A 22,344-nucleotide genomic window follows, 5' to 3' on the forward strand; every position below is an offset into this window, starting at 1 on the left:
AAATGTCTTGGGAATGAGGGAAATGTGAGATCAATGCCTGTAGATCTCCCACAGATGCAACGTTTGCTCAGTCTCTGTCTTATTGATGAGTCATGAACCTCAACTAGGGTAAGTGAGGAAGCAGTATTTTACATGTTGTTCTTTTGTGTTGAGTCGTTGATATGCTATTAGTGTAACTCTGATGGGCCGGATGACCTGATATCGTGTTGGTGTTGTTCCCAGATCATCATGAAAATGTTGTTCCAGGTTCAACATTGCAAGTGACCAATCACATTATTGTGATGTTATTCTTTTGCGCGCCAAGCCATTCGTGCATTTATGAAATGCCAGTGTTGCAAGGACAATATCAATTCTGCTTAGCGTTTATTAAAGGGTCAGGGTCAGGGTCCGTTGATCGGTGGACAAAGGCGGTTCCTCGCAGCTTAAGTAGTTTTTTGTTTTACGGCGGTTTTTCCCAAAGTCGCAAAAGTATGACGTCACAACATTCTGATTGGTCACTTGCAATGTTGATCCTGGAACAACATTTAGTATGATGATCTGGGAACAACACCAACACGACGATATCAGATCGTGCCTGATGGGCCAGCCATTCCTTGGAAGATTCAGCACTGTTCCAGGTTTTCTTTGTTTGTGGATAATGGCTCTCACTGCGGTTCGCTGGAACCCCAAAGCGCAGAAATGGCTTTGTAGGCCTTTCCAGACTGGTTCATATAGATGACTATAGATGAAAAAGACTTAGCATTTTTAATGTTTAAATTAAACCAATAATATTATACAATTATAAATAATGTTAATAGTTTGCAACCGTTCACTTGCTTTATGATTTAGGTTCTAAAATAACAAATGTTTAAAAATGAAGAGATTGCCTATTATGCCCATTGTAGTCCAACACATCATGTCAGAGACCAGGAAACAAAGCATTACCGTATTTTCCACATTTGAAAGAAACTTGCTGGTTCAAAGTGTTTCACAGCACGGCAATAAAAACTGTTCCAGCATCAGATGGCTGGGGAATCAGACGCACCGTACAGCCAAGCAACCAGGCTAACTGGAACCCGCAGAGACAGACGAGCCCATGAGACGGGAATTATGGTCATGGGACACAAGCTGGCACTAAAAAAATATCACACTGGATGCTGTTTTATTTCTGCTGTATGAGTCTGGTCTTCTCACGAACCCTGTGTGGATTTGGGCTTCCCAACTCCATTAACAAGTGGGACAATTTAAGGCTGAATTAGATGAAGATTGGAGGCCTTTTCCACACAAACCATCTAATGCACCATGAAGGTTTCCAATAATTTAAAGGATGCCTGTTGTTCCCATCATCCCTGCCCACTAATCATCACCATGCTGTGTGCTGCCTGTGACAATCAGCAAACTTTGAAGTGCAACATGGTAAAGCACATATGCGCAGCCTGTCACAAAGACTTTATTCTCAGGATATTATTAGTTGTAGACGCTCCAGGCCAGGCTGTATGACACAGGCCCGTGTTAGATCATTATTGTCTTCTGCTGCTCTATAATCACAAATATAATCCAATAATATTCCACACAGATTTCTACTACCACACACTATAATAAAGACACTTCTGTCCATTTGGTCAATGTTAACATTTACATTTAAACCATTAGCATTCAATATTTGGCCGTTTTCCCGATGAGCCTCGCCTAAATGCTGGCTTATATTGGAGATGTAGCACTGATTTGTAATGGCAACACAATTAACTGCCTATAATAATATAGTATGAAATGACTTGTGAACAATCACTGCACACTGAAATCTGTCGAGCTATAGAGCAGCAGTTAGCCAGGGAGCGACAGAGTCGCGGCTAGCACGCTCGGCAGCTAGCGTCCGTGTGGACGGATAATCCTGCGGAGATGAACAGGTTGCTTACCAGTCCGTGTGTCCGCTGCCCCGGGAGTATCACAGCACCATGCCTTCTGGCTTTACCTCCGCACGGCAATCAAACAAAGGTGGCAGGAATTAATTTTAAAACAGCCTGTTCCTTTTCTCTTATCTTATCACAACAGTCTACAGAGTTACGTGACAGCCGCTCATGAGTGAAAAATCATCGTCAACAGATTTCCACTGCAACAGCATCCAGTCGTTTCCGAGCGGCTAAAGGTTGTATGTAAAACAAACACACCAGTGAACCGAGGCCGTTTAAAGGCTAATGCTTCTCTAAATATGATTCAGGGTTAGTTTACCTATGCAGTACAGTAGTTATCCGTTCTCCTGTGTACAGGAGGAGAGCGGCTCCGACAGCCAAGCGGGCTACAGCATCCACCGTTATCAAGCTAGCCGCTCACTCACTAACTACATCATCCGGTAAAATCTTTCAAAGTAAAGACCTCTCCTAAAGAAATGACACAGCCTGTGATAAAATATAAATGTATATTTTACAAGCTAATGTTTAAATTACACTTTCAACGCTTCACAAGTTATGCACAAACGATATCAACACGTTTAAGCCATTTAGTAAATCAAATTCCTCAAAGATCTGGACATACGGGCTGAAGCTAATCCACTCATAGGCCCGGGAATAAAGTCGATTACACATGTAGACGGTCATTGTCCCGCCCACCGAAAGATTTACAACCTGAGTGCCCCGCCTCTGATGGCAGCCCGGAGCCTCTCCACCAATCAGCAGGTCGTGCGACTGCTGTCGCTCAGCTCTTCGAGTGACAGCCAATTAGCACCGAATGTGTGAGTAAACAACAAACCAATCAGGCGGCACGGAAGGCGGGCTAACAGAGTGCACGCAGAGCGCTGATGCTCCATTAGCCCTACTCATCTCTCATCCTCGTCAGACCAGGAATTAAAAATCCAGCAGTTAAAAAAACCCTGAAGCAAACAGGTGTCAGATTACAGAGCACATGGAAGAAGCTGAGGGGATTGATTTTACAACGGTTTGTCCTTCATGTGTCTTTCACTATTTATTTCAACAAACAACATTAAACTTGCATAATAAGACAAGAATAAGTCAGTTTGGGTTCAATGTGTTTATTAAAAATATTACAAGCTACTAAAACACAAAGACAACGGCAGGGTTTAGTCGCTGGAACATGGTTGCTGTTGTACAGATTTGTTTCTTCCTCTTTTCTTTTTCATATAAAACGCTGATGTAAAAAAAACCCTGGTTTTGACTGCAGTTTGTTTGTGTCCTCAGAGAGGATATCCACTCCACAAGCTGAAAGACAGAGAACACAATCATCACTCAGCCAGTGAGCAAAAACAATAAAAAGTACACTTGACAGTTCTCCAAGTGTTCCATCTACCAGTGATTGGCTTTGTAAGAAAACCTTAATCATGTTTAACTTGTTTTATGTAACATCTTCAAAATGAAGCTTTTTTTATTCAAATCCATTAATATTATGTTATGAAAAATGCTGGCAGCTGCCAGTGCTGCCCTGCAGCCTCCTAGCAGATACATCTATGGTATAAATGTGAAAACGGACTTTGAAGATCGGGGAGATTCGAACTCATCCAAGATTTTTAGTAGATGCACGTGTATCTCAGAGCCTACGTCACCTCGTTCTTGAGGTATTGTCCTCATGAAGAGGCTTTTACAGCTGAGGGGCACTTCTCTACATCTCCTTAGAGATACAAAGAGAACATTTTTAACAAAAGAAACAATGTGACCTTTAATTTGCACACTATGTTTGTGTCTGTACGCTGTAGTGTGATTGTTGTGGAACCTGATGGCTTCATGAACCCTTTTGACACAAATCAGCTTTAAGCTGTCAACATCTGGGCTGTCACTCATCCTTCAGTGATGTTTATGACCCATCATGCTGTGGCCTTTTCAAATATTCTGGGGATACAAGTGTGTGTGTGTGTGTGTGTTACCTCAGGTTGTACTCTGGGTCGGCGTGGGTTTGTAGCAGCAGGTCTCTGATCTCCTCAGGTGGGTTCAGACCATGAAGCTTTGCTCTCTCCCACCTCTGCAGCCTGCTGATACCTGACACAGACACATCAGGATGAATGATTCAGTCACTTCAGTCTGTTTTACTGCTAACAAAGAACGGACCCAAAACTAATGCTGTTGATTTCAGCTCGGCCTTCAATACCATCATCCCAGACATTCTTATAGACAAGCTGGTAAACTTGGACTTCCCTCCACATGTGCATGGATCAAAAACTTCCTCACAGACCGTTCACAATCAGTCAAGGTTGGCAACCAGCGATCATCCACCCTGTCACTCAGCACTGGCTCACCACAGGGATGTGTGCTGAGTCCACTCTTATACACCACCTACACCAGTGACTGCACCCCTACGCACCCCGGCAACATCATCATCAAATTTGCCGACGACACCACTCTGATGGGGCTCATCACCAACGATGACGACACCGCCTACAGAGATGAGGTCCAGCGACTGTCAGAATGGTGTAACTACAATAACCTCACCCTAAACACCAAGAAAACCAAGGAAGTGGTCATGGACCTCCGCAAAACAAGAACTGATCCCCCTCCCCTATCCATAAAAGGTGACTATGTGGAGAGGGTGTCCTCCTTTAAGTTCCTCGGCACTCACATATCTGAGGACCTATGCTGGTCCACAAACACATCAGCCTAGTGAAGAAAGCCCAGCAGCGCCTCCATTTCTTGAGGGTTCTGAGATGGAACAGGCTGCAGACTGACCTCCTAGTGTCCTTCTACCGTGCCACTATCGAGAGTGTGCTGGTCCACGCCATCCCTGTGTGGTACGCTGGTCACACAACAGCTGACAAGAAGAGACTACAGAGGGTCATCAGAACTGCAGAGAAGGTGATCGGCTGTCCACTCCCCTCCCTGGACTTAGCTCAAGATGTCTCCAGAGCGAGGGCGATTATAAAGGACCACCTCCACCCTAACCACCACCTCTTCAACACCCTGCCCTCTGGAAAAAGGCTCAGATCCATCAGGTGCAAAACCACCAGACTAAAGAACAGCTTCTTCCCGTGGGCTGTGAGAGCTCTTAATGCAAACTAAGAGTGTGTAAAGACCCAACACATCCACCCTGACGCTGCTGTTGATCATCTATGTGCAGTATCTCAGTCTTTCCATGTTCTGTGCAATTATTTTGGTCCCAGTCTGTTTCAATGTTTCCTACACATACACCATGTACCACTCACATATGTATACATATACACTGTTTTTATTTTATTTTATTTATTTAATTATTTATTTATTTTCCGCCTTCGTTGTATATTGGTTTCTCTTCTTCTTACTTTAGCACCTTTGTGGTCCAGCTACCCAATTTCGCTGTGCAAGAAACTGCACAATGACAATAAAAGCTCTAAGTCTCTAAGTCTAATGCAGTGCAGTGAGCATCAGGACAACAGGCGAGCACACACACACCTAGCAGGATTACTACTGCTTACATCACTCTGGTCACTCTGCGTTGCTGTGCTAATATGGCACAAAGCACTTGAACATCCCATTTTCTATTTGCACAATGTACATTTTCAGTTTTTCAATCTAAATGTACTTATTGTTTATAATGTTTTGCACAGTCGAGGATCAGCTCAGGACACGTTTCTGCGTCTGTGCACGTCTGTGGTCCTGCCTACAGACTCGTGGGGCAGTCGTCTTCTGTGGGCGGTCACGTCATTAACTGAAGTTGAGGTGTGGCTGCTTCGATCAGCAGGTGTGGAGGCACAGGTAGTAGTTGCTGTGTGAGTCTGCTCCAGTCCCTGAAGTAGACCTCCCCACCATGTTTTTAACTTTGGTGATTGAAATCCAAGAATCGAATCTAATTAGCACAGATTACATTTAATACAAGCTTTTTGTTAACCAAGCATCTTTTTGAAGCCACTCATCCAAATTTGTTTACATCTCACTAGACCAAAGCAATATGGTGGCAGCCAAAATGCTGAAGTTGAGAAACAAATGGACCGGTCTCACATACTCTCTGCTCCACTTATACAGACGTTTACCACGAGCCGTCACATAAACTCACATTTTGTTCATGGTTCGTCCAACAGACAGACACACAGTCACACTGCAGTGGATGAATAGTGTGCATCAAACTGCTGTTTTCCCATCCTGGAGACACAACTTAGTTTTTACTGACTTTAAAACCAAGAACTGGGTGACTTTATGTCCTCTAATCTATACGTTCAGAAATATACACACAGGCTCATACACAAGACTCTCCAGAGTGTTTAAACAAGGCTGAGCCCTGTTAGTGATCATCATTAACTTAAACAAATCACGGTACAATAGAAACAACTGGTAGTTTTTCTTTGGGAGTTTTTCTTACAGAACGTATCAGACTGACCGGTGGGAAACAATGGGAACATTCAACAGACTCAGTGAAGATCTAAGATAAAGAAAGTTGGGAAGGCCTTAACAACATTTTAAGATCACCACTTTAAACAATTATATCCAAGTAAAACTTAATAATAATAACAATGGATTGGATTTATATAGAGCTTTTCAAGGCACCCAAAGCGCTTTACAATGCCACTATTCATTCACTCTCACATTCACACACTGGTGGAGGCAGCTACAGTTGTAGCCACAGCTGCCCTGGGGCAGACTGACAGAAGCGAGGCTGCCATATCACGCCATCGGCCCCTCTGGCCAACACCAGTAGGTGGCAGGTGAAGTGTCTTGCCCAAGGACACAACGACCAGGACAGAGAGCCCGGGAATCAAACCGGCAACCTTCCGGGTACAGATGCGCTTCCCAACCCCCTGAGCCACGGTCGCCCCAATTCAGATAAGTCTGGAAGAAAACCCATTCGTTACCCTCAGATGAGAGGAAACTGGTTAGAACGTTCAGGAACAACCCAAAAACCAGAAAGGCCCAAGTCTGTCATGACCTAGACACTGCTGAAACACCAGTGTCCGTCCACAGTGAACCAGGATTGGTGTGGAGAGGGTGGCGACCAAGAAATGAGCCCTAATCCCAAAACATCTTCAAGCTCGACTGAAATTTGTGGCTGTCAACATGAAAACATGCCTTGTGGAGAAAGCCTTCACGGTCACGGGATTTTTGGACTACCTCCAAATTCTTAACTTCACCTTAAATCAGCAGCTTGAAACTTGGACGCAACTGGGACTTCCAACAGTACAATGGTGCCAAACACACATTACAACTGGTTTTGGAATACATAAAGCCCTGACCTCAACCCTACTGTAAATTCGTACACTACGCTTAAAACCAAGCTCCGTGCCAGAAAACCAACCAATTCAAATGAACTCCACAATCATGCCAGCAGGCTGACGATGACCACCAACAGCGTCTGGACGAGCTACGACTTCCTAAGAGAAATTCAACCAAATACTAGCAGGGTGTCCGTATATTTTTACCTGAAATCCCAAATAAATGGAAAACTTGCAGGGCAATAATTTCCAGAGGAGTTAGGGGGGTTATGACCCCCCCAATAATCAGACCCAGCCAATCAAACCCCCCCCAATAAAATGATGAATTATCTTGCATAAATAGGCTGTTGATTTTCTTTATTCATTTCAGTTATTACCAGGAAAGTAGCTGCATGTTTGGAATTTACCCAGATTTATTTATTTATTCAGACAGAGATCTTGACCCCCCCAATGTTCAGCACAAAGTTACACCCATGAAAACTTGTATATCCAATTGTTGTTTTGAAGTTCATTAAAGGTGTCAGCAGTGTAATCATTGCACCCTGGAAAAGGAACAGTTCAAAGGAATCAGCCCCAAATGATCATTTCATCTTTGGTCTTAATAAACATCTGACCACAACTGCCCTGTTACAGTGATGACTGGGGTCAGCGAGCGTCACAGATAAGGGGGATCGGGGTCATTTCCTACTAATTAGGCCCATCAGTGTGCATTTTTGACAGGTTGCATGATGCTGCAGCACTAAGGTCTGATTCCACGATATCGCTCATTGTCTCCACTACAATCAGGCAAATTCATTACAAGCTGCAAGGTCGAACGTGTGTGAGTGTTGGACGTGTTTCCCCTCTTTGCTGTGATCGCTGTTGGAGTCATAGTAAAAAAGTTATTTCACATGTTAACCAGAATCTTAACAGTAATGCAGCACATTACTTAATTACACCCAGGAGAAAGACATTTGTTACACTACTCACTGCGTTACTTTCATGTTAAAAATGATCTGAACACTGTCTCATAGTCATCATTTAACAATACAAACCTACAGGCTACCCCACACCGACACACATCCCTGTCCCAACGAGGACACACGTGATCGTTCTGTTGAGGTATGAACACAAAGCAAAGATGGAAAGCAGCACAGAGACATTACAGTGACATTACTGTAGAGCGTTCAGCAGCTGCTGGCTTCGCTGCAGACGACGGCTCACTTCATCACAGGGCCGGGCTTCACTCCGCTTTAACGTCACTCTGGGTTCTTGGCTAGCTTAGCGTTAGCATCCTGTCTGTGCAGGTGTTAACACTACGGTGCAGCTGATTCTGTCCAGGAGCAGTCTCCATTGTAGCATGGCACTCTCATCCTTTTGTGCAGTACAAATCGACATCATTCTCCTCCTCCGACATGCGAATCAAAACCAGCTGATCGCAGCGAGAGCGCAAGAAGCGATAAGTGGGCTCGACTAACGATTCCAAGGAGCTGGACTGCTTCTCAATCTACCACAGCATGAATCTTACCTGTGCAGGGCCCAAAACTCGAGTCGAGGTCAAACTGTCGGAGCTTCTCCAGTTCCTCCTCTCTAATTCTGTCAGCCTCTGCAGGAAGAAAGGGTCATGTGACAACAACACTCACATTAACATCAGGGTGAATATACTGGATGGATCTGCAATCTGGAACTTTCATAGAACACTTGTGCAGCAGGTTTTTGGACATGTTTAGACAGACATGTTCATGTGAGGGCAGTAAGCAAGCACTAAACTGATGAACTGAGGGTCACCAAGGGTCAGTATGAGATACATCATTTTATTTGTGAATCATGGAAAGCTGCGTTTGCAGGAAATCTGTTTACAGACAACACAAAGAGCGCTGCTCTTCACCTTTCTGTGGGGAAGGAGGAGGAGTTGGGCTCTTCTCTCGCTTCCCTCCTTTTCTGGATCTCTTCACCACTTTGAACGAGTCCGTGATGAGTCTGCGCTTGGTTGTCATGGTGACCGATCCACAGCAGAAACACACCTGTGCAACGGGTTTTTGTTAAAAAGATGAAAGATTTCACATAAGAAACTCTCCTGCGAGCTCACCATCACTCCCTGATGTGATAAGGGCCAACGTGATGCGTTCAACTGCCAGTCAGCTATTGAGCAACATTTTCTTCAAATGAAAAAGAAAACACTCGAGATTAATGACTGAATTCTATATCTGTCGTGTTGGTAGCTGCTGCCTCATCACGCTCACCTTTTGTGTCTAAAAGTCTTTTCAGGTTTTTCCAAAGCTGGTTGTTGGTATTTAAGCAGTTGTAAACGAGTTCTTGGCCCATCATTTGTGAAACGTATCTCTCATGAATGATATCAAGCTATTTGTAGACAGAAAGAACATCTCTGTCACGAGGTAGAAGCTCTGATCAGTTCTTGGCTAACCAACGTCTATATAGCTGAATTTATGTAAATGTAAATATTTATATTGTAAGTGGGCAGTAAGGACTGATTATAGTGTAGAACGCAGAGTGCGTCATAAAGGAACCTGCAAACAGCTCATTCTTTATCACCACTCAGGAATAATTACGCAGTAATAGCGAGTCACAGTATTTTGTCCACGGCAAAGTTTTCAAGATAAAACGGTTTAACCCACAGTTAGTGGGTTTATCACGGCTCACGTGTGTAATATGCGACATGTAAGCTTACATGTTGTATTAGCATGAAGCTGCAAAACCGACATTTCCGTTGATTTTTCTAAAACACATGAAGGCGATTATAAGTAAGCTCGTTAGTTTGGCCTTTGCCTCTAAATTCGACCGAAAAAGTGAACAATAACGATAATAATCATAATCATAACAATGATAATAACGAGGGAGAATTTGAGCCCCTGTCTCCTGTTTATTTACGTGCTCTGTGATGGACATTTGTTTTGGTCTGTATCTTTTCACTTAGCCTAATAAATCATGTTGAGCTGTAGAGTGCACCCTGGCCTTTTCCTGTGATACGTCGTGTGTTTGGGCGGCCCCTGTCAGCCCCACAGAGGCAGGAAGACCCGAGTGTCCTTTGAACTTACCTTGTTATTTAAGCGATAACAGCTGTTTGAAACAGATCAGCGCTTTCTCTTCTCTCAGGCTGCAACACTTTCTTCTTCTCCCATCGTCACTGCGCTACACTGAGCCGGGGTCACTCCTTTGCTGCCACCTGTTGTTTGCTCTGCGTACTGCAGATCAGTGTGTTAAAGCGATGGGAATTCCGGATCTATTTAGAGAACCGGCTCTTTCGGCTCAGTTCACTAAAAAGAGTCGACTACACACACACATATATACATATATGCATATGTATACACGCACACATACATATATGCATATGTATACACGCACACATACATGTATATGTATGCATATATGCATATGTATGCTTATATGCATATGCATATATATATATATATATATATATATATATATATATATATATATATATATATATATATATATATATATATATATATAAAGCTCTAACTTGTATTATGAGTATGATCCACATCAGCCACGCCGCTTTGCTAGATAAAACACTGGTGTCGGCACATAAGGACGCTGTCATAGCCTGTCAACGACGTTGATTAGCTGCGTATATACGAATGTGAATCGCATCATTGGCTGGACTATGGGATAAGGTGGCATTGTTCTAATCCCATACGGGAGCAGCCAGTCACTTACTGATTAACACTGCAAAACAGAATTGTTAAAGTTTTAATTTTAATTTCAATTCAGGTTCGATTTTTCTTGTGCGCAAAGCAGATTTTCTGTGTACAGAGACCGTGCCAGCAGTGTGCAATTGCGCACGGGCGCAGCTTAGAGGGAACATTGCTCCCAACCGACTCTTCAGGTTGTTTTGTTGCTATAATTAATTTATTATCAACAACAGTATAAAATTATAATTACTAATGTAAAAAAAAATCCCTGTGGTTTTATTGTTTATACATAAATACATGCAGTGGCCCCTAGAGACAAAGCACGTACAAACTCCAAAACAAGTACAAATTCTAAAGCACGTACAAAGCTACCTAGATCACTTAAATTACACAATTGAAAGCATATGTGTATTGTTTGTGTATTTATACACTTAATTCAAATAATAAAAAAAAAAGTTCATTTACCTGTTACAACCACATACCAAATCCGGCCGTTATACTTCCTGGCTTGTGTTGGCACTAGGTAACAAAACCTCACCACTGCGCCTAGCATCCTGGAGCACTTCCGTTGTGTTTTGTCCTTCCCACTGTCGCCAAAGTGCTTGCTCATAGGGGGTCATATGATTGTTGGGTTTTTCTCTGTATCTATGAAGCGCCTTGAGGCGACTTTTGTTGTGATTTGGCGCTATATAAATAAAATTGAATTGAATTGAAATTGAATTGAAGTTTTGGAATTTGTACGTGTTTTTCGACTTTGTATGTGCTTTGTCTGTAGGGGCCACCGTAAATATACTTTTATTTATTCACTCCACATAAAATGTAATAAATAAATCATATAATACAAAAACTATTTACATTTTAACTTTTAACTATTTAAATTTTCAGCTTTTTCCTTTTAAACAAATTTAAAGTGAAACAACACAAAACACTGCAAACCACAACACAATTAAATATAAATCTAAATTAAAATATGAAAACAAAAAGAAGATGCACATTCTCTGTCATATGGACCTGCATGAATAAACTTTCTGAATCCTTTATAATCCCCAACTGAAAATAGTTGTGGATGATTACTATACCTTTCTAATGTGACGTTGTTGTCCCTGGCTCTCTTTCTCTCTCTCTCCCTCCCGCTCTGTTCCTGTGCTACTGCAAGTGTAACTACCGCCCCCCCCCCTCTGCTCAGCGTAAAGCACAAGACCCGCATGCGGAGTGAAGCAGAAAAAAGTGCGAGAGAGAGACAGAGAAAAAAACACGGCTCCCAATAAGGCTCGCATCATTCACTTCAAAGAGCCGGCTCTAAGAGCAGTTTCGTTCGCGACTGACACATCACTAGTTTCCACTGTATCCATGCAGGGTACGTGTTTCCGGCTACTGTGGAGGTCGCAATATGGCGCTCCACAGTGGCTGCAGCCAGACCCTTATCAAAAAAAGTGTGAGAGAGAGGGTGAGAGAAAGAAAAAAATACATGGCTCCCAATAAGGAGCCGTCTCGTGTCGTTCACTTCAAAGATTCGGCTCTAGAATCCGTTTCGTTTGCGACCGACACATCACTAGCGTGTTAAGAGTACACTTGTAAATATGATCAAATCTTTGTTTCACTCAGTTTATCTGGGAGAAGAAATCCATTATACCAGATTTAGCTGCCTCATTTCCATCTGCAGTCTCCGGGCAGGTCAAGCAACAAATAAAAATACACAAAATTACAATATAAAGAAATCAGTTATATGAACAGAAATGGGATTGACACTTCCAACATAATACCCCAGACAGCCCAGCTAAAACCACTTTAAAACCACATACACTGTAATACAGCCCCATGTATCAATTACTATTTGGTTAGCGGACCAACTGGCAGGGATCCTCACCAGGCTGTCCAACCTCTCCCTCACTCATGCCACCGTTCCCACCTGTGTGAAGGCCTTCACATCATTCTCACCCCTAAAAAGACTGGCATAGACGGCCTTATTAACTAAAGACCAATAGCCCTCACCTCTGTAGTCAGGAAGTGTTTTGAGCGGATAGTGCCTTAGCACATTAGAGACTGCCTACCTACTGCCTCCCTCGACCCCACAGATTTCACTCAGCAGACAGATGCCTCTGGAGTAGGCACAGGAGCAGTACTGCTGCAGGAGGTCCAGCTGGTTTCCTCAGCAGTAAGCTTCAGGAGAGAGAGTCTCGATAATCCACTGTGGAAAAGGAGTGTCTTGCAATGAAGTGGGTGGTGGAGTCACTGAGACACTATCCCCTAAGCAGACATTTCATCCTGGAGACAGACCACAGCCCTCCAGTGTCTACACAAGATGAAAGAGACCAACATGCATGTTGCAACCCTATGATTTCACAGCATTAAAAAAAAGGAAACACATTTGTGGGTTAGTGATTCCTTATTATGTTCATTAGGTAGTATTTGATTCACTGCTCGTGCAAGGTGAAGACGGGGGACTGGCCATCCTACCTGTGTCAGGAAAAAGAAGCTGAGCTGATAGAGTGGATCTTACAAAGTCATGTGAGAAAGAGTGGAATATAAGAAAGCTTATTCGGGTCCCTGATTAAACAAAAAGACAGATTTGGAAAGTCAAGTAAAGCTTTCAGAAATGATAAATGTCCTTCAAAAGTTCTTTGACTAAAATCTCTGTGCCAGTGTTGTGGGATTGTCAGTCTCAGTGAGCTTTGTCTCTGTTTCTGCTAACTCTGGTTAAAAGTGCCACAAAAATGTATTCATACAGTTTCAAAGCTTCCAAATGAATATGAACATTTATTTAGACACTGAACTGGTCTCATCAATCTTTCACTCAGAGCCCTAACTGCACTGATTATAGGGGTCTGGTATAATCTAGGAATAACTTTAAGAATAATTCTTATCATCATAATCAGAATTTTCATAATTTCTTTGCTCCGTTGGGAAACTCACCGATTCCTGATGTCATCACACCAATGAAAAACAAAAGACTGAACTTAAGTCCTTATTTGGACCCCCATTAGCTCCAAGACTGATTACAATGTTTCCAGTGCTTCAGTCACATGGAAGCATGGAAGTGATGTTTTCAATGAAAATGATCGTTCTGCTGTTGCGCATTAAGCTAATGAAAGCAGCAACCTCTCACTGTCTCTGGGCATAAATCAGAAAATCAATACAAATCTGTTCTGTGGTATTTATTGCTCCGCGCCTGTAATCCATCCAGCCTGACACATCACTTACACATAATCTCATCTAAGGTGCAGAAGAGAGACGTGCTGTCTCTCCTTTGTGGCTTATACAGTAAAATTCAGGAAAAACATGTGAGAGACACATTTTGTGAAAATGAATGTTCAGTTTTTTGTGCCATGATGTAATCATGAGCTTCACAGCTTAAAGTGGAACCAGGCTCTGTCTGTGCTGTTAGCAATGTTAGCGATGTTGCTCCCTTTTCTCTTTGTGTAATACTACACCAGTGCTCAGCACATCTTCTTGATTTTTTATATATGTACGCATATGCTCAAAGTAAATGATCAATCAGTGTATGCACTGTTGCTTCTTTAGAGGGCTGCATGCAAGGCTCTCTCCTTTGGTTGCACACCCATAATCCTTCACTCTGCCTAACCCAAGTCAGATCCCAATGGACACAATTATGGTGCCATGAAGTCCACTGTAGGTGGGACAAACCAAAGAGCGTGATCATAAGCCTTCTCCAAATTTACACATTTAGAGTAATTGGGCAGACTGCCTCATTTTTATGGCTGTCAAACATAAAGAGATAATAGTAAACCTTAACACGGTTAGTTTAAGTGTAGGAAGTGCACATTTGTTTTTCCTGTTTACACCAACAATCCTCTCAAAGATGTAAATGGACTGATTCTCATGTAGCACATTTTCTACTCTCCCAGAGCGCTCAGAGCACTCTTCCCACGCAGAGGTGCGTTGAATCTAATGTTCAAACACAGGACCTCCCCTATCCCGAGCTGCAGCTACCTCTTGTGTGAAATCCTTTGATCCTTTTAGACAGTTTGGACATAAGCGATGAGCAATCACTATATGATCAGATAACCATGAGAAACACAAAGAGATTCTGTCAGTATAAAGTTATCAAAGACAATATTTTATGCTTGTGACTACATAACAGTACAGTATCTCAGGCTTAATCTGCTTAATGGATGAGGGTTCTGCTAGTAATCGTGACGGTTCCAGTTATAGACTCCAGGAAATTAGTCTAATATCCATGAAGTCAGGATGGACGTGTGGGTGTGACTGTGCACTTGCATCAGAAATTCGAAGGTCATCCGCCTGACTGGAAACGAAGCAGCTTTCTACAGCTTTTCCTTGACATTTGTGTAAACCACCTCTCCAACCACATCGTGACCTTTTTGATCTTTTTATAACCAGTCGCTCAGCCCCACGACGCTCTACACTAACTCAGCCTGCAGTGCTTCTGCAGCTTTTTGCTTCGTGTCCAGTGTCAGACCATTATCGACTCCTAGTAAGTGACTGCTTTGTAATGGAGGCATTCAGTGAGTTTCAATGGCATTACATAAGCAGCTATTAAATTAGTGGGAAATACTATCTCCTGGATGTGGTTTGTGGTGTGTATCTGGATGTGGAGACTGATCCACAAGCTTGAAAGTAGCCTCTCATACAAAACGACTTCTGCTCTCTTCGCTTTGGTGAGCCTTTGACATAATGGACATCACAAACCTTGCATTGTTAAATATTTATTAGGAAATTAGTCGGTGCTGTCCTGCACTGGCTCTGTAAGTGAAGTCATATTAGGAAGTTGGAATGATTCAGTTTGTATTCGATGTTTTCGTGGTTAGGGTACGAGAGTGTGTAATAAACAGCCGTCAGCATGTTAAAGCTTTACAGTCAATGATGCAAACAGAAATCAATCAGCTGTTGTGTTTTGTTGTATTTCCATTCTTTTCATTTTCTTCGTTGTAAAGCACTTTGTGATTTTTATCTGCGAAAAGTGCTATATAAATAAATTTTACTTACTTACTGCAACTGTTTGAAAGGAAAATAGGCCCTTTTCTAACAGTTTTAAACTGGTTTACTGCACTGGTTTCCAGTAAATAGGTGTGTTAGTAATAACAGGCTTTACTCATCTGGTTTCCCTGTTTGTACGTCTTGGTCTCAATGTTAGCTACTTCTGTTTTTATTTAATGATAATAATGTATACTTTATTGATCCCCGTGGGGAAATTCCTCTCTGCATTTAACCCATTCACTCAGTGAAGCAGTGGGCAGCCTTTGGGTGCCCAGGGAGCGGTGTGTAGGGACATCGCCTTGCTCAGGGGTACCTCAGCTAGTTTATATTGTCTCTTCTCTCTGGGTACTCTGGCTTCTGTCCACAGTCCACAGACATGGAGTCCATGGTGTTAGGTTAACTAGTGATTCTAAATTGTCCATGGGCGTGATGTGACTGCGAACGGTTGCCTGTCTCTCTGTGTTACCCTATGACAGACTGTCCAGGGTGTACCCTGCCTCTCGCCCAATGGCAGCTGGGATAGCCCCACCCCCCACGGCGCTGAATTGGGTAAGAAAATGGAAATCAACCTTGCAGTGTAGTAAATCTTTGATGGAATCACCACAGTGTTCTATACTCAAAAGCTGGAAACCTGTTGTTGCACTCAATTCAGTTTTATTTACACAGATCACAACAACAGTCACCTCAAGGTGCTTTATATTGTACAGTAGATACAGAGAAAACCCAACAATCATATGACCCCCTATGAGCAAGCACTTTGACGACAGTGGGAAGGAAAAACTCCCTTTTAACAGGAAGAAACCTCCAGCAGAACCAGGCTCAGGGAGGGGCGGGGCCATCTGCTGCGACCGGTTGGGGTGAGAGAAGGAAGACAGGATAAAGACATGCTGTGGAAGAAGATTGGGTAAAGTAATGCCAGGCTGAGTCACACTTACTGATAGAAATCTAGCATTAGAATGGGGGACAAAATAAAGGGATCTGCAAAATGAAAGAAGACTCAATGATTCAGTAACTTCCAGATCAGTTACATCCTTAGTTTCTGTGGACAGCTGGTCACGTAAGCTGCCAGGGGCCCATTATATCTTTTATTTGTTCCTACCTTCTCATCTCAGGCTGAAATGGAAAACAGCACATTTTAAAGTCTTATCAATCCTTTTAATAGTTTTGACTCTTTTGAGACTGCTAGAAATAACCATTCAATTAATATGTAGTTCACAACTTCAGTGCTGACTTTGACTCACTAACACGGTGATTAGAACAAAATAGGTCGCTGCACATGTTTCATAAATCTGACAACGATACTGTGCACACACTTTTTTTTGTGCAGGGTAACATCATTTGCATGCAAATATTAGTGAATTAAGCCGAATCAGTGATACATGTGATTTATTTCAAATGTTACCTTTTACTATCTGCTTACTACTCTGGTTTAATTAGTTCTAATGAAGGTAACTCCAGGTCCCTCTATTCATTGTTCAGTAAAATTACAAAACCTCCAGACACATTCCCCTCCCACATGTATTCTGTTGATTTTTGCAACTCTCTTATCTCTTTTTTCACTTGTAAAATCTCAGATATTCACCATCAACCTAACTCTTTAGGAGCTCCTGACTCTGAATTAGACTTCCTGGTTCCCCCACTGTCTTCCTGTCAGTTATTTTCAAGCTTTACTCTTCCCTCCATAACTGACGTATCTAATTTCATTAAAAAATCTAAGTCATCCACCTGTCACCTTGACCATCTCCCCACTGTGTTAGTTAAAGCCTGTCTTCCCTCGTTGGCACCTCTCATAACCAATATTATTCGTTCCTCCCTGAACACTGGAATTGTTCCTGAAGCACTGAAAAAGGCTTCTGTTATCCCAACTCTCAAAAAGCCTGGTGCAGACCCCAATAACTTTGATCATCTTCGCCCTGTATCAAATCTCCCCTTCATTTCAAAAATTCTTGAAAAAGTTGTTGCCGCCCAGCTTCATTTATCTCAATGACCATAATCTCTATGAACAATTTCAATCTGGTTTCTGCCCCAATCACAGCACAGAAACTGCTCTGTTAAGGATTACCAATGACCTTCTGATGGCAGCTGATTCTGGTCTCCTATCCATCCTCATCCTTCTTGATCTTAGTGCAGCGTTTGATACCATTTCTCACAATATTCTCCTGAACCGGTTAGCTTCCATTGGTATTAGTCACACCCCACTTACCTGGTTTACCTCCTATCTGTCAGACCGCACTCAGTTTATCCAACTTAAATCCCAGTCTTCAACTCTCTATCCTGTTTCTGCTGGTGTGCCCCAGGGTTCAGTATTGGGGCCTCTTTTATTCATTACTTACATTATTTATATGCTCCCTCTTGGTTATATATTCCGAAAATATAATATCAATTTTCACTGTTATGCCGATGACACCCAGCTCTACCTTTCTTCTAAACCCAATTCATCCCTCTTTTGGGAAGCATTCATGTAACAAAGTGTTTTGCAGGTTACCTCTGTGGTGGCCATCTTGTTTTTTTCCAGTAAAGAGGAGGCCTGCCTCAATTGCAGCTCTTTTATAGGCCAGTCTGTATTAAGAAGGTGTGTCTTTAGAGTATTTAAAGGGAGCAGGAAATGGATTGGGAGCCATTTTGAGAAGTTGTTGTCTGCATGTGCATGATGTTGGCAAGAGACAATAAAACAATTACTTTAATTAAGATAGAGTGAAATCTGATGTTTCCTTCACCGCCCCTCACTGCGTAACAGTTGGTGGCAGCAGTGGGATTTGGTTACGCCTGTGAATGAGGGACACAACACGGTGGATGAGGGGTGTAGGACATGGAAGAAACCGTGGGACAAGGAAAACCCCCCTTGCTGACATGGAAGAAAGAGAAGGTGGACAAACAATTGAGCCAGGTCCACCACCTGAAGGAGCAATGGCTGATGAGGATGATTTTGAACCAGTAGTACGACCTAAGCAGACTGCAGTTGGTGTCGTGACTAAAGAACTTTCTGAACCGGATATCTTTGATGAAATTAGAGAATTTATGCGGCATTCCAAAAGAACAGAAGCAATACTGTTTGAACAGATAAAACAACTGAGTGACAATATACCAAGGCTGCAACATGCTGTACATTCTGAACTTCAGCCTTCTGTCCAGAGTGACATTTCTACAGCAGCTGTTTGTCCAAAGCAAGAGACTGGGCAACTGCCTCCACTATCAGCTGTGCAGCCACCTCACGGAGCCTCTGAGCACCAAGCTGAGCTGCCTCCTCCATCTCAACCTCTGCTTGCACAGTCTCAAATGCATGTCGTTCAACCTGCTCCAGTGCAGAGAGCAGAAATACATCGTGGGGGTGAGGCAAGAATACCTAATTTCAGGGAAGGTGAGGATCCTGAAAGTTTTTTTGTACGATTTGAACGCATAGCTAAAACGTGGGGATGGCCGCAAGTTGAATGGGCAGCTAGAGTGGTCATGATATTGACTGGAAAAGCCCTTGAAGCTTATGCTGGCATGGATGAAGAACAGTCTGACTCTTATGAGGCCATTAAAGCTGCAGTGTTATCCAAGTTTAATGTAACAGAGGAGACCTACAGATACCGGTTCCAGAGCACCAGTGTACCAGTGGGAGAGAATGTGCGTGAAACCTACAATCGGATAAAGGGATTCTATACGCGATGGATGCGTCCTGACAGTCGGAGCAAAGAAAAGATTGGCGAAACCATTATTTTGGAACAGTTTCTTCGCGTGCTGCAGTCAGACGTCCGCACCTGGGTGAAAGAGAACAACCCAAAGACAGGAGAGGAAGCTGCAGATCTGGCTGAACGTTACCTAGCTGCTCATCGTGAACCTTCTAAGTCAAAGATAACTGTGGGGCGACCAAGGTTTGGGGAGGTAAAACCTCCAGGGGTGACTAGTGTTGAAAGCTTGGACACTAGGGGTGGTAAGAAGCCTATACATTGCAGTCAAAGGTACAACCTCATTTGCTATTACTGTCAGCAGCCTGGTCATAAAGCTTCTTTATGTCCCCTAAGAAAACCAAAGTCAGTAGAGTTGTGTGTAGTTCCCTCCACAGGTCTTGAGGGGGAACTCACTGGTGATGGTTTAGTGCCACATAAACATGTGGTAGATGTTTCAATAAATGGCCGAACAGTAAAGGCTCTTGCTGACACTGGTAGCTCACAAACCTTGGTTAAATCTTCTATGTTGAGCAATGTATTACCTGACTTTAACAAACCTGTAAATATTACTTGTGTTCATGGGTGTCAAAAAGATTATCCAACAGCAGATGTCACTATTGAACTTGAGGGCCAAGCATTTATGTTAACTGTAGGAGTGTTGGATCAGTTAGCATATGATGTCATTCTGGGAGAAGACTTACCAATCTTAGACAGTTTGGTTCACAATAACGCTGAAGCCTATTCCTGTGCTGTTGTCACTCGTTCAATGAAAAGGGGTTTAGAACCACTGCCAGATGTAGATGAAGACTTATTTGAAGGAGGGAGTAAACTCAGGAAAACAAAATGACAACGTAGGCAGGAGAAAAATAAAAACAGTGGTAGGGCAAAACTTCCGGAACCAACCTTACCAATATCTCCACCTATTGATCTTCAGTGGGAGTTTCCCAATAATTTTAGAGAAAGACAGGAAAATGATTCATCTTTAAAACCTCTCTTTAAGAAAGCATGCAACATGGATGATGGAAAAGAAAATGATGTAGGGCTTAAAAGTGTAACTGGAGAACCTTTCATAATAAAAGATAAACTTCTGTATCTAGCAGACATGGAGAAACCCAGACTTGTACCAAAAGAGTACCGATCAGTAATCCTGCATTTGGGCCACACTGTACCATGGTCAGGACATTTAGGACAGGCAAAGACTTATAATCGTGTTGCTCAACGTTTTTACTGGCCAGGATTGTACAAAGATGTGGTTGACTACTGCAAAACATGTCATGAATGTCAGAAAGTGGCTCCTACCAAAATTTCAGACCGAGCCCCGTTACAAACATTACCAATAATGGATGTGCCTTATGAGAGAATAGCTATGGATATCATAGGTCCTTTACCTAAGAGCAGTAGTGGTCATAAATATGCGTTAGTCATTTGTGATTATGCCACAAGATATCCGGATGTTTATCCACTGCGTTCTCTGCAGGTCAAACACATTGTTCGATGCTTAGTAGACCTTTTTTCCAGAGTTGGCATTCCAAAGGAGATCCTGACAGATCAGGGTACCAGTTTTATGTCACATTTGATAAAGTCTCTTTATGACCAACTTGGTGTAAAAGGTATTCGAACTACTCCCTACCATCCAGAAACGGACGGTCTGGTGGAACGATTTAATGGTACATTAAAGCAAATGTTGAGAAAGTTTGTTGATGATACTGGCAAAGATTGGGATAAATGGTTGCCTTTTCTGTTATTTGCATACAGAGAAGTACCACAGGCTTCAACTGGTTTCTCTCCTTTTGAGCTGCTCTATGGAAGGCAGGTTAGAGGCCCCTTGGATATGCTGAAGGAGAACTGGGTGGCTGGAGTGGCACCGGTGTCTACTGAAGTGGCTTCGATGATGAACATCATTTCCTACATATTGCAGATGAGAGACAAACTGGAAACATACAGAGAACAGGTTAGAGACCATATGCAGAAGGCGCAGCAAAAGCAAAAGGTATGGTATGACAAGCATGCCTGTGAGAGAGAACTAAAGACTGGTCAGAAAGTTTTGGTACTTTTGCCTACTGGACCAAGTAAGTTGCTGGCTAAGTGGCAAGGACCTTATACTGTGGCCAGAAAAACCGGCCCAGTGACATATGAGGTCATTTGTCCAGAGAAACACAAATCAAAGCAACTTCTACATGTAAACTTGTTAAAAGAGTATCATGAAAGAAATGCCCCAGAACCAGGTGCGAAGCAAATCCTGATGGTACAAGATGTTCAGCCTGAAGACAGTGGCATTCTGGAGGTTGGAGAGGCTGAGATGAGCCCATTCAGAGTCATGCCCAAATCTGAAGACCCTCCTGAACATCTGACTGAAGATCAGTGGCAACAGTTGAATGAGGTGAGGCAATCCTTTCCATCTTTGTTCTTAGACACACCAGGGCGAACAAATGTCATAACACATAACATCACCTTGAAAGACACAAAACCTCTTCGTCTTAAGCCTTACAGGATACCAGAACGGATGGTGGAACCGTTGAGGAAGGAGCTTCAGATGATGCTGGAACTGGGAGTGATTGAGCCCTCAAGGAGTGAGTGGTCAAACCCCCATTGTACTTGTTCCAAAGAAAGACTCCCCTCAACTACGATTTTGTTCAGACATGAGAAAGCTAAATAGTATTTCCTGTTTTGATTCTTATCCAATGCCACGGATTGATGAGCTACTGGAAAGACTAGGAAAGGCTAGATACATTACAACCTTAGATTTGTGTAAGGGTTACTGGCAAGTGCCATTAGAGCCATCCTGTAAAGAATACACAGCCTTCCAAATTCCAGGAATGGGCTTATTTCAGTACACTGTGTTGCCCTTTGGTCTTCATGGGGCACCTGCAACTTTTCAAAGGTTGATGGACATTATCCTTAATGGTTGTTCAAAGTTTGCAGCTGCCTACCTGGATGATGTGGTGATTTACAGTGAGTCTTGGGAGGAACACCTGCAGCATCT

The 22,344-nt window shown here is 42.8% G+C and overlaps 2 protein-coding genes across 4 annotated transcripts in view; both read right to left on the bottom strand.

The window, feature by feature from the left end:
* Positions 1-2,575, bottom strand: part of LOC102793145 (sarcoplasmic/endoplasmic reticulum calcium ATPase 2) — a 23,210-nt gene extending 20,635 nt beyond the window's left edge. Inside the window, exons 1-2 of one of the 3 annotated variants that reach the window (XM_087845888.1) lie at positions 2,209-2,575; positions 1,896-1,951 (exon numbers count right to left, since the gene is read on the bottom strand). The gene's annotated coding sequence lies outside the window, so the exon portion shown is untranslated. Of the gene's footprint in view, positions 1-1,895 lie in introns of all 3 variants that reach the window. The other 2 variants (XM_087845887.1, XM_087845886.1) reach the window with 2 other exon arrangements.
* A 419-nt stretch (positions 2,576-2,994) lies between these two features.
* pold4 (DNA polymerase delta 4, accessory subunit) lies at positions 2,995-10,243 on the bottom strand. Its single transcript, XM_006809593.3, has 5 exons — positions 10,132-10,243; positions 8,964-9,099; positions 8,604-8,681; positions 3,851-3,962; positions 2,995-3,191 (listed from the first exon to the last, which is right to left on the bottom strand). The coding sequence occupies exons 2-5, from the start codon at positions 9,070-9,072 to the stop codon at positions 3,167-3,169; spliced, it is 324 nt and encodes a 107-aa protein (XP_006809656.1). The 5' UTR covers positions 9,073-9,099; positions 10,132-10,243; the 3' UTR covers positions 2,995-3,166.
* Positions 10,244-22,344: the final 12,101 nt, after the last annotated feature.

The sequence above is a fragment of the Neolamprologus brichardi genome, chromosome 9 (assembly GCF_056152115.1).
Source record: "Neolamprologus brichardi isolate AB-2024 chromosome 9, ASM5615211v1, whole genome shotgun sequence".
NCBI classification, from domain to species: domain Eukaryota; kingdom Metazoa; phylum Chordata; class Actinopteri; order Cichliformes; family Cichlidae; genus Neolamprologus; species Neolamprologus brichardi.

Coding starts and splice junctions, on each gene's coding strand:
- pold4 (XM_006809593.3), bottom strand. CDS start 9,072: ATGACAACCAAGCGCAGACTCATCACGGACTCGTTCAAAGTGGTGAAG. Junction 3,963..8,603: donor GAGTTTTGGGCCCTGCACAG/GTAAGATTCATG, acceptor TGTCTGTGTCAG/GTATCAGCAGGCTGCAGAGG. Junction 3,192..3,850: donor GACCCAGAGTACAACCTGAG/GTAACACACACA, acceptor TCTGTCTTTCAG/CTTGTGGAGTGGATATCCTC.